The following is a 17,943-nucleotide window of genomic DNA, read 5'->3' on the forward strand; positions in this document are numbered from 1 at the left end:
GTAAAAGGGATCCAAAGATCCCTTCTACCCTTGGGAAGTGTAGTTCTCTCAAGGTTAGCACAAGAAAGTTAAAAGGGGAGCCCCTAGGGCAACCCTGCAACAACAGGCACTTATTGCCAAAAAGTTGTTAAAGAGGATAACTTTCAAAAGCCACTATGGAGAGTCTTAGAACTGACACCCATGAAAAGAGTAAACGATTCTGTGAGTGTGGAAAAAGGTTCCCACTCACATAGGTATTAAGGAAAAAGATCCCACTAGTAAAGCAAGAACGTTCTGGGGTTGACCCAGGTCAGGAAGATTTACCATTTCTATGAAAATCTTACCTAACAACATTCATCACACCAATCAAGTACTCGCTAGAACTCCTAACTTAAGGGCAAATCTTGCCGCCTCACCGTGCCCCTACACTAAGCTGCACAGGTGCAAAGTCTCCAGCTTTCCAAACACCAATAAAGCCCAGGCAGATACCCACACAAAACACACACAGAGCCACTGCAGACAATGGTTAGCACAGCTGATGTAATGGCATCCTTGCTGCACCCCACCATCCCAGCGACTCACCTGTAACCCCATCCTTTTACCTTGCAGCCTCCCCCACCCCCTCATCCAAGAGGCCATATGCAAATGACAGGGGTCCGAAGCATTACAACGATGTCCATATACTTAGATAATTAAATAAGTGCAGTCAAATAATATAATATGTAAAATGTGCAAATCACTATCAGACAGCGGGGAAGCAATCATTGGAAGATGAAACATGGGCTTGACTGTTGTGGCAACCTTCATGATATGATGGGGGGGAATTGCTGGGCCTCTCGTGCTGTTTTTGCTATTTCCACTGATGGGTGACTGCCTTTCCATCCAAGGAACGTTTTTTTTAAACGGCCATTACTGTAAATTTCTATTGCAGATGCTCTATTGCTGATGAAGCACACATGTACTGTAAGTGTGCATGCAGTGTGCTTTAGAATAAATGTGATCGGTTAGCAATGGAGCTAGTTTCCTAGGCATGGGCCTCGCAAGCATCGCATTCGAATACATGCTGACTAGGACTGTGTGATCTGACATGCCCTGAAGGTCAAAGTTCTGGGCCATAATGGGCTTCTCTTGGTCTCCCTCTCGAGCCCCTTCCTCACATTTCACACTTTATACCTCCTGCATATCGGATAGTTTGGGTTGATTTGGTCGAAAACCTTTCCTCGTAGGAGATTTCGTCGGAGTCTTAATTTTTTTCGTCAGGTTCATTTTGAAGCATATACATGCGGGAAGAGACCCCCTTTAACTCCCTACCTTAATCCCCCGCCCCCTAAACCCACACCCCACATATATATGCGGCAAAATGCGTTGCAAAAAACGCGACATATTCTCCTGCGAGGAAATGTCATGCACAGTAATCTACTCCCCCCAACCCCCTCAGTTCACTTTCCTCCTTCCCTTCCTTGGCATTTGAAGCTCCTGCTTTTAGTCCCTCTATCCCTCCCTCGCATTTCCTGTGCATTACTCCCCTGCGCTAAGCATCTTGCTGGGCACCCCAAACTTTACCACAACCCCCCTGCTATCCCAACTTCCTGCATCTCACGTCTAGACTCGCCTCCTTCCCCAGCCCCAGCCCCATCCTTCCCTTGCCTCTTTATCGTGCTGATTTCTACTGAACAGATATATTTTTTTAACCTTAATTACTACTTTGAGAACCCTTTTAAATGTACGTGCCCGCTGATTTATTCTTCTAGCACCGTTTTATTTCAGTGAAAAAAAAAACATGCTAAGTTCTCTAATTATTCTGCACACAATGAGCACAGTGATTGAACATGCACAGGGGCTCCTGAAATAGGCAAGGAATAGCAGGGGGGTGGAGGGAGCTGTCACCTGCGATGCCAAAGCATACTCTGAAGGACATTCACCGTGAAGTACTTTCATTAGAGCAGGCCTTTGATCACATTTCAGCCTCCACTGTATCTCGTTCCTTGAATGTGACATTGAAGTGTAAGATGGTCTTTTCTTTCTCTTTGCATTATCAGATCAGGAGCAGACCATGCACCGACTCAGCGCCTCTGTCCTGCGCCACTCCATCAGCACGGAGTCTGCTTTCTGCCTGCCACTCAAGCAGACGCAAGGTACAGCCGATTTCCTTCTGTATTGTGTGTGAGCATCTCCAGCTACTGGCAATGTAGCTTGCAGTGTTATATCTAATGGGATCTGGTCTGGGCCGTGGCAGCGTTTTTAGGTTCGGCTTTTCGGTGGCGCAATGAGCGTTGCCTACAAGCCTCAACTAGTGGCATGGGAAGTGGACATAGCAGAGAGATGGAATTTCTTTTTTTATTTAATTTAATTTCATCATTTGTATAGCGCCTTTCACCATGGGTATGGTCCCAACGCGCACTGTAGGTTGAACGTCCTCGGACGGAACGAAGTCCGAAGTATGAGGTGCTAGTGTGCATGTGTGCATAATGGCCATTAAAAGTTAGGAAGGCTTGGCCGAGTCCGTGCTAGCCACCCATGTCGTGTTGGCATGTGTATGGGTAGAGAGAAGTACACCAGAGAAATAAGCTGGAGGGTTTGGGGGTGTCTAAAAGGATAGTCCGTTATACGTGTAGCTACAGTTCGATTTTTATTTTTTTGTAAAAGCTAGCTACATTCTTATGGTGGAAGTGATGTGCAAAGTGTAATTCGAGTTGTATTTGAAAGCAGATGCATGCGGGGGAGGGGTGAAAGCACATTTGGCTAATTCCAAAGCACGGAGTGAGAGAGGAAAAATGCATCGGTTATAATTTAGTGAAAGCCTAGAAATGGTACATTGGGCAAATCCTGAAACATTTGGGTTGATGCATCATGGTGGGTGCATACCTCCAGCGATCATTAAATTGAACACCAGCCGACATTATAAAATGACGAAAGGAAGTCCTTCTTTACACCAACAAATGTTTTGAAGGGGAACACATAGGCTGTGGTTGTCTAGCTTTTTACCCACCCATTGACTGCCCATGTCTATCTTAGTCCAGATTGCCATTTCCATCCATTACCTGCCCCTCCCTACCCAAACACACCCACACACCCCTGGGATCTCTTTGAGCTATGTTTATGCTTTTAAAGGGGATACCACTGTTATATCTAAGCAGTCTTCTGAAAGCTAATGTCTTAATTGTAGCTCTAAACAAGCTACTTGTGTAATAAATATGTCTTAATCAAGTGTGCCTTTTCCCAATATGTGGGTCCTTGTATCAGTTCTTTCCACTGAATCCCTGTTAAACACAAGAATTCGTAAAGCCAACTCTTTTGGCTATTGTTACAGGCATTAGATGGGCATTGGCCAGGCAGTGCCACAATATGCCGAAGTGCTAACACCTTGTTCAAGGTGCTACCATATGGCAGTGCCTGGAAAATGCCTACAGAAGAACCAAAACTGTTGGATTTGCCAGTGCATGTTTTGTCTGAAATTGATAATGACTTGACTGGTACCGGTGTTTTTCTGTACCCAGTTCAGGAATATGCACTGATTGATTTCCGGTGAAACTGCTGGAGCTATCAATCCTTAGAGCACTAGATAATGAATCTGGTAGGATTGCGGAACATTGGCTTTGGATAGATTAATTTTTTTAAAAAAGATGTTATTGCCATTGCTACAGATTGCTTTTTTCTCTCATCCAAAAAAGTCGTCTCGCAGAGCATCTGTACCGAAAGCTATGTGGCTGCCTACGTTTCTTCTCCATATTAAAGGGAATTCAGGATTGAACCCACAAATATGCAAAGTCCCCCGCACCCGCAAGAAGAATTGACCCCAGAGTTTAAGAGTAAACAGCGTTTGAGGAAAATAACAAGCAGCACCCTTGCCTAACCAACTCCTCAATATTGTTAACAAACCTCGCCTACCAGGCACCACCCATGCGAAACCTAAAGTGCTCACATCTTCATACTTCTGCAAAAAACACATGCAGACCCTCCCAATCTCGGCAAGTATCACAAATCTCCCACAACTAAGCAAACTAATTGGAAGAGCCTTTGCCATTCAGCCACAAGCAGGCAGAGAAAATCAGGACCTGCTCCAGTCCTATTAATCAGGCTTTAGACAGAATTGCAGGATCGCACAGGCCAACCTCCAAATAGTTGCTTATGCTCTTTGGATGGTTGGTAACTGAAGGACCTCCTTCCTCATTTTACTAATGTAATAATGTTTTGGAATTTGCACCACAAAAACCTGCTCTCAGCACTTCCCTCATGTGCTTAGGAGAAAAAATCCAATTTGTTCAGATGTGAACCTCAATATGTCCATTCCTCTGTGCCAACTGAAGAGTACACAAGGGCCCCAGCCTCTGCCTCCTGATACTTAAAGGGATGGTCTAGTAAAAAGTTTTATTTAAAAAATAGATAGGCAACATAAAAAAAAATACTAGCATTCTCCGTTTTAAAACTTCCTATGTAAAATTTTGAGCTATTCAAGCTCAAAATTCGCAAAAGCAAGCACAGGGGCGCAGCCATTTTGTGAAATGGAGGCCCTCCTGTGCTGGCTTTTGCTTTTGCGGCACTAATGAAGGAAAAGCCAGCCAGCTGTAGTAAACAAAGGCTACCGCTGGGTGGCTTTCCCTTCATTAGTGCTGTAGGCGGAGGACTGGGACCGGAGACCAGAGCAGGAAAGCTGCAGCTGAATCTCGGTAAGTGCTATTTATTTATTTTACAAAAAATAAGCACTAGCTGTGGTTTTTTTTCTAAGTTTTCCTTTAATGTTTGGAGTGAGTGGTTCTCACTGGGAGGCCTAGTACCTAAAAGGGATTCTCTACTCACAAATAGCTTGATGGCACATACCTGTACTTCAGAGAATCCTCGGTGGAGGACATTTACCAAATGGCCTCAGCGTGCAGTGCAAATCCCTATAACACAACGTAAAACTCCCACATAAAAAGCAAAATACAGGAGAGAAGCCCACAGGCCCCCTTAACCGATTCCCCTGGACCTCTCGCTCCACTGTTCTCCATCTTTCTCCTACCCTATTGACCTTCAGGAAATGGATGATGATTCTCCTTGGCCAGCATCACCTCCACTTTCTAAATATACTGTAAGGAAGGCATGGCATCAGCAGTAAGACAGACACAAGTGGCCACAGTTCAAGGGTGTTTATTGAACTTTAACAAGGATGTGATGAACGCCTATCCAATCCTAAATCTACAGATGGGAGCAAGCTACGACCATCTAATAATAATAATGCAGCCCTAGTGGAGTCTCGTCAAAATAAAGGGCCTATACTAAAAAAAAAAATTGCCAATCCTTACCGCTAAATACAAATAGTGTAGGGTAGTGTTCATGAAAAAGTAAGAAGTGTTCACAAATGATATGTCAGGATGTTCAGGCCGTTGGCCTCCCTACCCCACGTTTTTAGCCGGGACAAGGTGGTTCACTGGAGCACAGCACACTCTCGGGCTTCTTCGGCACGAGGACACAGTTCCATTACCAGTATTAGGGCCTTCTGTGCCCAAGTCTCTTAAGTTATCAAAGTTTCTTAACGTAGCGGGCTTGATGTACAAAACCAAACAAACATTTCCTTTCCTTTTACCAGCACTCAAGTTAGGTGTGTGAGGAACCCATGGTAATAAGTAAGACAGACACAAGTGATCACAGCTCAAGGGTGTTTTATTAAACAATGCATTCTGTATGCAGGTTGGAAGAACTCCTATTGTAAACCTAAACCTAGGATAGGAGCAAGCGTCAACCATCAAATGAAAAATATGGCAGTCCTACTGGCATTGTGTCAAAATAAAAAGGGCCTATACTAAGAAGCCTATTGCCAAGCCTCACAACTAATTCAAAAAGGGGTTTGGGATGGTTCTCAAAATAATATGTCAGAATGCGGTAGCCTGAGTCTTCCTTCCCCACGTTTTGGATACGGATTAATATGGGACCTTGGAGCACAGCACAGTCTCGGGCTTCTCCAGCACGAGATGACCATTCCAATGGCAGTTCTCTGGACAGTCGATGGCCAAGTCTCATTTCATGTGAAAGTCTCTTGCCTTCGAGGCCTGATGGTCAAATAACAAAAACAAAAGTTACTTTAACCAAATGAAAGTTCGTTCCAATATTTGCTGGTTGATGGGTTCACCCCGGGGTCCCCTTCTTCTGGGCGCTGACTCTTCTCAATTGTTTATCACCGTTTCACATAGGGTGATGGCTTCACCCCTTGGTCCCCCTTTTCTGGGTGCTTCTTGTATCGTATTCGACAAATATATCAAAGTTCCTATACAATCAACTTTGTGTGATAGCTTCACCCCTGGATCTCCCTCGGTCGGGCTTGGAACCCTCTTGCCTCTTTATCTTCTCGGGTGATGGCTTCCCCCCTGGATCTCCCTCGTTTGGGCTCGGACCCCTCTTGCCGCTTTATCTTCTCGGGTGATGGCTTCCCCCTCTGGATCTCCCTCTGTCAGGCTCGGACCCTCTCTCCTTCACATTCATATTTGTCCAATATCGTTAGGATGCCCTTCCCTTTCGTTCTCTCAATGCAGGATTCACGTCCCATGCTTTCTCCGAATGTGGGATTCCCTTCCCCTGCTTTCAAAGTGCTTGTAGATCAAAGTCTTTTGAATGTACTGGGATTTTGATCGACCCTATGTATTACCACTTTGACCTATTTCGCAGGCCCTCCTATGGCCTTCTGGTACTTGTAGTTTCTCTCATATGGGGCTCGACCAGAGTCTCTCGAATTAGCACCCACGCGGTGTCGCTTTCCTATTGCAGCTGGTCTTCCCTTCTCCCTTTTTACAGTTCATTCAAAGTTCGTTAAACTTGGTTCAAACTTGCCACTTTGTGCTTCTCATTTAACACAGCCCAGTTCTTATCAATTCTCCCCTCGACCCACCGGCTGTGATTAACTGCTTGGCTGTTGCCTTTTTGAAGTCAAGGCCGGTAGCACAGGCACTGGAGCTTCCCTTGCTCCTGCTTATCGGCATAGGTTTGCCCCATGTACTGTTGACATCTGCTGCAGGAAACTTGTGCTATTGTTTGCGGTCTTAGTCTCTCCTCCACAAAGGCTTTGTGGCTCTCGGACAAAAAGGGCAAGGTCACTTCTCTCCTCGCCAGCCTCTCGATTCCTGCCGCCTTTCTCTATCTCTTGAACTGCCACGTATTAGCCATCTCCTTGTGCTGTCTGCCATGCTTGCTTTTCTCATCCTGTGCTCTCTGGCTCCACTTTTTATCCCTGTGGGGAAATGAAAGGGCCGTCAGGTGTGTGTGTGTGATTCTGATGAATTGCCTGACTTTGCCTGACCCTGGTATTGGGACATGTCAGGTAAACGGCTTTGGTGCTAGTCCGTTGTCCTTTGTGTTGTACAAAAGCATTAGTTAGAAAAGGGTGGGGGGCAGTAGTTTGGTAAATCTTAGGTGAGAAGATGGGGGAAAAGTTGTTACAGGAACGGGAATACTGTGTCTCACCCGTCGGTCTCCCACTCCTTGAGGACCCCCCCATCCAGGTGATCCTCCCTCACTGGTCCACCCCAGGAACTGGCTCCAATAGTGATGGCTGTGTCCTGGCCACCAGGATAACAGCTCCTCGAGGTTTAGACAGGGAGACACCTTCAGGTTTCTCACAATTGATTCACTCTTCACCCTAGATCCCCCTCAGCTGGGCTCAGATCCTTCCTCTTATACAACCAGTCTCCCTCAGCTGGACTCGGACCAATTGCAGTTCGTATTAGCTATCGAAGACTTTCGAATGTGCACAGGGTTTGGCTTGATCCATTGTAGGACCACTTCGATTTCCCGATTCACATTTGCTACCTATCAGTTGGATACCTAACAGAGACCTTTCGAATGAGCACCCACGTGGTGACAGACCACTCTGTATATTGTATCTATCTTGGCTTTAAAAGTTCAGTCACTCCTTGGATGTTCAATTATATTTGCGTCACTCAGCACATATGCTTCACACACTGTTTCTTCAGATTGCTTCATACAAAGTTGCCGCTTGCAACCTTGGTTCTAACATAGACCGGTCTTCTATCAGTTTCCCAGACTCACTGGCTGTGCTGACTTTACTGGCGCTGCTTTGATGTAGGAGCCAAGGACAGTACCTCAGCGGCAATCGCTCCTCCCCGTCCTTGGCTATCGATGCGGGAGAGCCCAGGGTACCTCCGATACACAATGCACCTTTCTTCAGCTTTAATTCCGGGTCTTATGTTTCTTATTCTCGAGGGCTCGTAAAAGTAGCGTTTTTTCTCCGAAAAGGTCAAGGGCACTTTCCTCCTTGCAACCCTCTCTGATCCTGCCGTCTTTCTCCTCATATTAAACTGCCATCTTGGAACTGCTGCTTCCTCGTGTGTTTTGCCTTGCTCAGAGTGTGCTTTCATGCTCTGCCTTTTATCCGTGTGGGGAAGTCAGGTGTGTGTAATTATCAGTAATTGCCTGACTCTGCCTGACCCTTATGTTGGGACATGTCAGGTATATGGCTCGGGTGTTAGTCCGTTTTCTCTCACAGTGAGTTGTCCATCAGAACGTGTTCATGCTGCAAAGGGGTGGGGGGGCGGGTTTAGTTCCTAAGTATGCTACTTGGTAGGATGGGGAAAAGGTGTTACCGGAAAGGGGATGCCATGTCTCACCATCTGGTGTCTTGCTCCCCGAAGACCCCCCATCCAGGTGATCCTCCTGCACTTGTCCACCCCTAGGAAAAGGATCCAACAGCAATGGCAGTGTCCTGGCCACCTGGATGACAGATCCCCGGGGACTAGTGTGGAGGCACCTTCTGGTTTCTCACAATACCAAGGGCAAGCTGATGGTGAGATGTTCTCCTCTTACCATCTACTGCCAATGATATTATGTGTGAAATTCCATCAGTTTAGCAACTGGAGCATCTTTCTGTACTTTTTCCTATTACCCAATTGAAGAGGCCAAGTTGAAGCCTAACATATGGTGAGAAAATTAAAACTAAGTAGTAATATCCTCAACAAATTAAGTTACATAGTCCTTGTATTTAATTAGAAATATTACAGCATATTTTGGCACTCTCCATGCAAAGAACATGTCAAACACATATCCGTTTTGGTATTTATTGTGGCAAGTATTAGGAGGTGCATTATTGCAAAGGCAGAACCATTAAAGGAGGATGGCCTACATGAACCACATCGAGGACAGTTTGCACCCAGGTCCTCCTGGCCCCCACATCTTTCCGCTGCTTGCTTTTGGAGACACTGGACAGATGTCTGGGGTAAATCACAAGGAACATTTGCCTCGGCCCTCATTTCCTGGTGAACACCTGACAAACAAGTTATTTTGCCTGATGGATGTCAAACGGATGGAATAAGACCTATGAGGCCCAACTGGGGGAGCTCGGAGAGTCCTCTCAACCTGTCCTCTGAATCCCTAGAAAGGAGCAATGGGGATCTGGGGTTTCATAGCCAGGGCGCACTGCCTATCATGCTCAAGGTATCATACCTTCCAGAGCAACTAGCACTTTGGGTTTTGCTGGAAGTTCCCAGACATTCTTCACTTGCAGTTTTCTTAACCTTTGTTCCTGAATCTGCATATTGTATTTAATAGGGTATCTGAGGATGGAACGAGTGAAATTGAGGTAGAGGGATAGAAACAAATGCTTTAATATGAAAAGGAACAGTCTGCAGAGGCCGATGGGAAGCATAGGGTCCAGAGTTAGCAAACTTGTAGTTTGCTGGTCTAAGAAAATTGCCGGTCATGGAATAACCAGGAATGTTCCCGGACCGATACACTTATGACTCCCAAAGTCTCTTTTGTCACCCTCACCTTAGCAAACTATTTTAAAAACAGTATGTAGAAAGAATCCCTTTACCACCTACCTGTCTTACTCAAACTCATCCTTGTGTCATGTGTTATTTATTTCATGTTTCTCCGGTGTGCCACAAATATGTGTTAATGTTGTACAGGGACTGTTAATGTGGCACCATTCAGTGTCAGCCTGCATTATGTTAGGAATCCTCCATTCCTAAAATGTCATCATAGATCAAAGCGCATCCATGGTGTTCCTGTTTAGGAAGGCAGACAGCACACAACGAGACCTCTATCCCAGGGGGGCAGTTCAAGAGGAGTAGAGACCCAAAGGGGTGACAAGTAGAGAAGTGACCTTGCCCTTTTTGACACAGACCTGCGATTCCTCTGTGGGCGAAATCATAAGACCGCGAACAAAGGCTAACGTCTGCTGCTGCATATGTCAACAGTACACAGAGCGCGCCTACACTGATAAGCAGGAGAACAGAAGGCGCTTGCTACCGGTGTACCATCTTTGACTCCGGATACAAGCCAAGTGGTCCATCACAGCCAGTGAGTCGAGGGGAGAACCGAGAAGAAAGTGAATCTTGTGTTGAATGAAAAGAAAGTTCAAAGAACTGTGAAGGTCGTAGGGGAAAGCCAGCTGAAAGGTTCCGACACCAGGTGGGTGTATGGAAAGAGGCTCTAGTTGGTTCCCCATTCTTGTTGAAACTACTGATGCCAGAAGGCCGTGCAAGAGCCGTGAAAAGAGTGTCAAAGTGGTCGTACAGAGGTCTAGCAAAATCCGCTGTACAGTCGAAAATCTTTGACCAGCAAGTGATGGAAAGCTAAGGGAAACAAATCCTGCATGGTGAGAGAAAAAATTGGCAAGAGTGAACCCGACAGAGTGATGCCAATACAAAGGGGCGAAGCCTGATGCCTCCATGATCATTTGTGTTGAAAAGAGTGAACTCAAGTAAGGGAGGTTCACTGTGAGCTGTTTATTAAGACATTAAGAACTGTGAATGTAACTGGGAAGATTGTTTAAAATCCCTTGGAATACAAGCCATAGTGAACCCGGCAGAGGGAGGCTAACATTCAAGAGGGGTCTGAGCCCAGAAGAGGCGGACCGAGGGGTGAAGAGGCATCACCCAACATATAGAAGAAAAGGAACTCTTTTGTTTGTTATTTTCCATGCTTCTGGTCCTCGGAGGCAAGAGACTTTTTGTAGAAAAGAGACTTAACCCCGAGAGGTCCTGATACATGAGAAGGGAACTGTAAACTCACAATGATAAAAGCTTGAGTCTGTGGTGTGCTCTGGAATCCCACCTTGGCCTCTCTCAGCCTTTATTTCACAGTGCACAAAACCAGGGTAATGTTCCTCTTCCCCTGACCTTTCTCAGTTTGGACTTCCCGGGTAGCAGACGTAGACTCCTCGCTTCCGCGGTAGTAGGTGCTGAGTCCTTCTTCAGTTTCCTTATTATGGGGCTTGTCCCGTCGTGGCGTAACATCAGTCCTTTTTGTTAGTGCCTCTGTGGTAATAGGTATGCCTCTCTTGAGCCAACTCTTCTCAGTACTTTTAGTTTTGTCAGCTTTCCAGGCACTGCAGCAATACCTACTATTAGTAGATGGTGAATCCTCAGGTCTGCAGAGATACACAGAAGTATTGGGCAAGGTGCTGGTGTCTAAATAGTAAGGAGGTGTGTAAGGTGTTTGGTGACGGTTGTTATACCGACTTCTCCCTAGATGTCCATCCTCGTCTCTAAAGGCAGAGTCTCTCCCCATGAGATCCTCGTGCTGAGTACCAACCCCAGGGGGACTATTGGGTAGCGGCCTCACCTCCCTAGCCTCATTGGAAGTGGATCCCCTCAGAGAGAAGGGACACATTCTCGGGATTTGTGACACCGTGTATAAGACAATATGATTCCAATAATTATTTGATCCAAGCATGTGTCCACACTAGTCAAACTAGTTTTGAAGACTTTTTCACAGTCTCCATATATTTTAAATGACACTGTCCCGGACATTCTCTCAATAGGATACTGGGTATTTGCTCAAATAAACCTTTTTGGCACCTTGGAGAAGTGAATCAAACATAGGTCATTTATGAAATGCAAAAGGAGAGCAGGCAGTAGCTTAGGCTTTGTGGACACTGTTTAGGCACTGAAGCGCTTGAAACTGTACTTTGTCCTGGATGTTTTAGTATTGTCTTCATTGGAAAAATAACAGAGGCTGCAAATTCACCTCATTTTGACTTGTTTTAGGATACTTGTATTTGTCCCCATCCTTGAAACTCCAAAACATCTTGGAGCCCTATGAACCCGATACCCAGACCCACAAGCGTGGTTGAGTGGCAGGGTCTGACATTCATACATCGGCAGAGTTTGTTATCGAAACATTTTGGCTGAAAAAAATAATTGAAAAATATGGGGGGGGGGGAGAGTAAGGGCATGTAAGGGGTAGGGGTGCGGGGGAATCTGGAATAAATAAAAGGGGAGTGTGGTTTTATGGGGGGTGGTAACTCGGCCAAATAAAAATAAAACATTTCGGTCAAATATTTTCTGCAAAAATCTCTGCAATAAAGAAAACCGGGATGAATGTACATAGAACCGCGTGGCAGGATATGGACACACTGATTTTGCTCCTTCGACGTTACTTCTTTTCTGAAGCCATTCTGCGATTAATGATTACACACTGAGGAATGCTGGATGCCCACTGAAAATGATCTCCAAAAGTTAGAAAAATGCCAATGGCATGAACGAAAAGCTTGAATGCTCAGGACTCCATTCACAGTGCAAGGCTTGGAGGGTGAGGAGCTGGCATATCAGAGGAGTGGATTTGTTACTGTGCACCTCTGCATCATCATCTGCTGATTGTGTTTAAGTGCTGGACACTCCCGTCCCCTGCACACCAACAATTTCTGAGATCACTCAGTCCGAGTTTACATATGCTCATAAACAATTAGACAGTCTAACCATTTATGGTTTGCTCTGACCATAGTCTGAATTTAATACTTTTTTTTTTTTTTTATTTAGCTGAATTTAATCAACTTTTAAAAACAACATATTATGTACAATAGAATTGAAAAAAAGAAGAAAACAAAAAATACGAAAAACAACAAAAGAGAAAAAAAAAACAAAAAAAAAAAAACAGGTTCAAATACAAAAAATAACAAGCACAATAAGTACATTTCTATATGTGAATAAATAACAATTTTAACTTGGCTCATCCGATCATGTTCGTTTGCTGAATTTGAAATATAAAAAAGTAAAAAAAGTAAAAATAAGTTTTTAGTTAGCTGGCATCTCCCACTTTAAAACATTCTAGAAGGTTCACATCATGTAGAAAACGAATGACATTGATTCTAAGTGATATATTTTTACCTTCAAGTATCATTTGCCATAAAAAATCTGAAGACAAGGTAACATATTCTTTAAGAGCAGGTTTGAGAAATTGAATTCGTTTCATGTGTAAAGAAGTACATTCAGTGAGCAGATGTTTAAGTGTTTCTTTCTGACCAAGATCTTCACAATGTCTACAACTATCATCAACCAACAATTTCCGTCTTTCTAATATCTCGCGTGTTGGACAAAGATTGAATCTTAACCTAGAAAATTCAATTCGATGTGTAACTGACGGGGACTTAAGTAGATATGGTTCCACTGAACCCTGTTTTTTATGAAACAGAAAATAATTTTTAAAGTCACGCAATTTTGCACAATGCTCTCGAGTTCTAATCCAGTCAGCATCAAACATCATAGTTTTTGCCTTATTTGGATTTTCAATTAGAGTTTGCAATGACACATCTGCTTCTGCTAGTGCATTAATCGCAGTTAGGCGCCATTTTGACATGTGTAATTCTTTGCTAGTAAATATATAAGTTGACAAGGTGCCTATCAGCATCAAAGTGTTCATAGTCATTATGCATTTGCGAAACAAACTAACAATAGACCAGAGGTGTCGAGTATATAAAGAAATCAAACCAAGTTCATGTCTAATCCAAGAGATAGAAATACAATTTGGAAGACCTAGGCATCGTCTCCAATACAAACTCTCCAGTCTATTCCAGAACAATTCGGGCATTAGTTCCTGTGTTTCCGAACCATAAAGGAGAATCGGAGTGACCTTTTGACAATAAAAAGTTACTGCTGGGATAATTGAAAACTTCCCCAGCCTTGCCTGGATGATCTTTATTTGTGCAAGCATCTGGGTCAATTTTCCAGTGATGGTATGCCAATGTGATTGAGTTCTAACATTAGAGATGGTCACACCTAAATAGGTGTATTGATTGACCACTTCAATTTCACATTTATTAAGATGCCAATGAAAGGATTTGCTCTGCTTTTGCTGTTTAGTAGCAAAAATAATGATTTTAGTTTTGGAAAGATTAACGGATAGCAAATTTTTGTTGAGTGTATGAAGCTACTCCGTCAAGTAAATGTTGAAGGCCAGAAGGAGTTTTTGAGAGAAGAACAAGATCATCCGCGTAAAGCAAGGCAGGAGTTGGTTTTAGGGCTAATTTTGGAGGGTCTCCTACTGTGTATGCAAGACTTAAACCAATGTCTGAAATGAAAAAATTGAATATTGATGAGGCTAACACACATCCCTGTTTCAGGCCCCTGTAGGTTTTGATTGGAGGGGTTAAGGTACCTTCACGAGTCAGTCTTATTTGAATTGTTGCCCCTGTGTGTAGGGCATGAATTAAAGAAATTAAGTACGCGGGACAGCCAGCGAGGTTCAATTTCTGTAAAAGAATTTCACGCGAGACAGAGTCAAAAGCAGCTCTTAGATCGACAAAAGCCAAGTAGAGCGGCTGTTGCTTCATGGAATGATCATTTAGAATAGATGTTGAGGAAAATAGATTGATCGAAGTTCCCAAACCCTGTATGAATCCAGTTTGACAGGGGTCACGCCTGAAGTTTCGGTGCGTCCACAAATTGAAGTCTCGCAGGACAAATCGTGCAAACAACTTTCCAGGAGCATCAAGAAGGGCAATCGGCCTATAATTGGAAGGATTAGACCGATCACCCTTCTTGAAGATTGGAACAATTATTGACTGGCACCAAGACTCAGGAATGACACCAGTTTTGAGTATTTGATGAAATATACAGTGCAATATGGAGGTCCATTCAAGTGGAAACTGCTTGAAAGTGTAATTAGACAGGCCATCCGGGCCAGGAGCTCTGGAAGAGCTATAATTCTGAATGTAAAATAGAATATCCTCCTCCAAGATTTCCATTTGTTCATAAGTTGTTGAAGGTGGAGTGGTGGAGGTTTGGGATACTTCCGGCAGGGAATACAAGTTCTTGAAGTGTTCAATCCAAACACGCTCCAATACACCATTTATCTGTACAGGGGCCTGTGAATCATGATTTGCCAAATTTAATAGGGACCATATGGCAGAGAGGTTTTTGGTGGTAATGGCAGATAGCATTGCTTCACCATCATGTTGCAATTGAGTGAATCTATAACATCTCAACCAATTTTTGTATTTGCATTTAATAGTTTTTATAGTAGCAAGTCTAATAGCAGTTGGTAAGTGCGCAGCACGACGCTTTTGGAGATTCACCCAGTTCTTTTGAAGTTGTATCTCATGATCAAAAGTATGTTTGTGAATATGATGAAAATGAGAATTAGGACCAATTTTAGAGCGAAACAATCGCAAATGAGTGGTGTACGACTCCTGAGGGTTGTTTATAGTTCGTTCAGTAGTAATAAGCTGCTTAAGTTGGTCCAATTTTTTAGGCGACCAGCGCAACCTTGTGCGAGCATTATTAACCACAACAGAAGTGATGTAAGTAGATTCTCTGAAGACAGGGGAGGCGGAAGGAAAATTCCACGTAACAGATAAGAGATCGTGATCACTAGTATCACGTTTAATTATTTCAAAATTAGAAATTTCCGAGAAAGTGAGCTTGTTGACTAGTACAAAATCTATAGTTGAAGTTGAAGCACCTCTATGCCACGTGGGGTGAGATGGAATGTCACCATCACATGCACTATTTAGCATATTAAGGCCACGATATTTCATTAGCAGGTTCCATTTTAAGTAAGCTTGTGAGGATTTGCTTTTTGAATTCGGGAGACAATTTATGTTGAAATCACCAACTACAAATAAATGGCTAATTTGTCTGTCCTGTGAGATGATATAAAGTAAGTTCTCCAGTTCAAGGAAAAAGATGGAATCTAATATTGCAACCGGATTACGGTAAAGATTTATTAGAGCAACAGCACCCCCTTGAAAGGTAATTCTTACCAATTGTAAAAAGTGATTTGGAGCAAGCCAAGGACTAATTTGGAAGCCCAAACCACATTTCAAAGCGACCATTAGGCCTGAGGACGGGCGACCCGTACACCCAGCTTTAGCCGGGTTCAATATTACATCATAACCACTCCATACAGGTCTTTCCAACAACCATGTTTCTTGAAAAGCAATTATCGTGTGACTCAATAAAGTAGCATCCATGGTAGACATCAGATGGGAATAACCACGGGTATTCCAGCTGCAGATTCGATGTTCAATATTATATATTTGCAGTGATGGTTATTTCTGCTGATGCCAGACTTGTGAGTTGGTTTTGTTTCTTAGATTGGAGTTAGGATGATCTTGTGAATACACAAAAGGTTTAGAGGAAGAATACAACCTCAATTTTTTTTTTATTATTGGGATGTTGAGAGAAGGGGCTCTAATGTTCGAATCCTCAAGATCAATTGGGTCAAGAGCTAATAAGAAGCCCATTGCAAAGAGCTTCATCTTGGCTTGCCATAAGGAGTTACGAATAAGTGCGGATGATACCCAAATGCGAACCACTGACCAGTCTTGATCATTCAAGAATTCGACCTGTGAGATGTCCTGTGTGGAGATACCACTTAATGAGTCTATGTCATTCAATATTGCTAGTACACTGGATCTTGAAAGATCATAAGAAGGAAACGGGGCGTCTCGACATTTAAGAATGAAACGATGATGCTTATTGAGCGATAAAGCATGTCTAGATTTAGATGGACGGGATGCATCAATTGTACGTTTATTCTTGTGATTTTTTTCAATATTGTCAGGGAGGTGACCGTTATTACAATCCCTATGTATTGGGATCGTTTGTGAGTCGTGTGATTGAAAGTAGGGGGCTGAAGGTCTTAAGTTAGAAGGTTGATTGTGTTGATTTGTTGAAGATTTATAGCTTAAAAGCTCTTCTATTGAGTGTCTAATTTCAGCTCGTACATCCGCCAGTATGGTGTCAGTCTGCGACAAGGAAGATGAGGGAGTTTGTTTAGAATGTTCAACTGATTGCAAAATAGAAGGTTCGGAACATGTAGTTGATTTTGTGAGAGGTGACTTGATTACTGGCAAGATCGTCGGCTGGCTTGATAAAGATTTAAATTTCAAGTATTCTTCCATGGATTTCTTAATCTCCGCCCGTACATCTGCTAATATAGTATCAGTTTGAGACTTGATGTCTACAGAAGCTACGGATTTGTCTTGTAAGATAGGTTTAGAAATGGGTAATGTATTCATTGTGGGCGAAGGGTTAAGAATCAAGTCATTAGCAGATGCAGTTTCAGTTGAGGGAAGAAGTGAGTCCAAAGGCTCACAAGATTGAGTAACAATAGCTTGAAGTAATTGATCTAAAGGTTCATGATCATCATTACGAGGATCAAGTTTCACAGTTTTGCATCTTGAAGACTTTCGGGAGTTTTGACGCTTTGTTTTGGTTACTTTGCTTCTGTTGTTATGGACCATTTGAATGCGCTGCAACCGTTTAATGCATTGCTTGGTGTTTGCACCTAAATTAAATCGACTCTTAGTAGTTAAAGATTGAGGAGTGGCATCGACATGTGAGTGAGCATTAAATATATTAAACAGAACTGGTGCAGCATCAGAGGTTGTAGGTTTAGCTACGGAAGCAGAAGTCTGGGCAGATACCGGAAAGGGAGCCTCAGTTATGAAGGAGTCTAAAGCTTCAACTGGGCGAATAATTTCCGGAAAAGATGGGAGAGCTGGAATAATGGCTTCTGATCGCCGAAGGTTCACTGGTGTGTAGTCTGGGTTTATGAGAAGACAGCTGGAATCTACTACAAAGGGGGAAAGAGAACATTCATCAGTCTGAGTACTTCGTGATGCAGTTTTTGTATTGAGTGCAGATACAAGAGTATGAAGCTGAGTTGATTGTTGCAATATTCTATTATCCAGAGTTTCATATAGTTTAAGCATACAATTAATTGAAGAGTTAATAGCCACAAGAACAACTTCAG

General features: G+C 43.4%; 1 protein-coding gene across 1 annotated transcript in view; it reads left to right on the forward strand.

The window, feature by feature from the left end:
• CFAP47 (cilia and flagella associated protein 47) overlaps positions 1-17,943 on the forward strand; it is a 3,369,192-nt gene that overhangs the window by 2,712,978 nt on the left and 638,271 nt on the right. Inside the window, exon 57 of the mRNA XM_069639370.1 lies at positions 2,019-2,114. Coding sequence (XP_069495471.1) covers positions 2,019-2,114 — 96 coding nt within the window. The remainder of the gene's footprint in view (positions 1-2,018; positions 2,115-17,943) is intronic.

The sequence above is a fragment of the Ambystoma mexicanum genome, chromosome 7q (assembly GCF_040938575.1).
Source record: "Ambystoma mexicanum isolate Mex_15411 chromosome 7q, UKY_AmexF1_1, whole genome shotgun sequence".
NCBI classification, from domain to species: Eukaryota; Metazoa; Chordata; class Amphibia; order Caudata; family Ambystomatidae; genus Ambystoma; species Ambystoma mexicanum.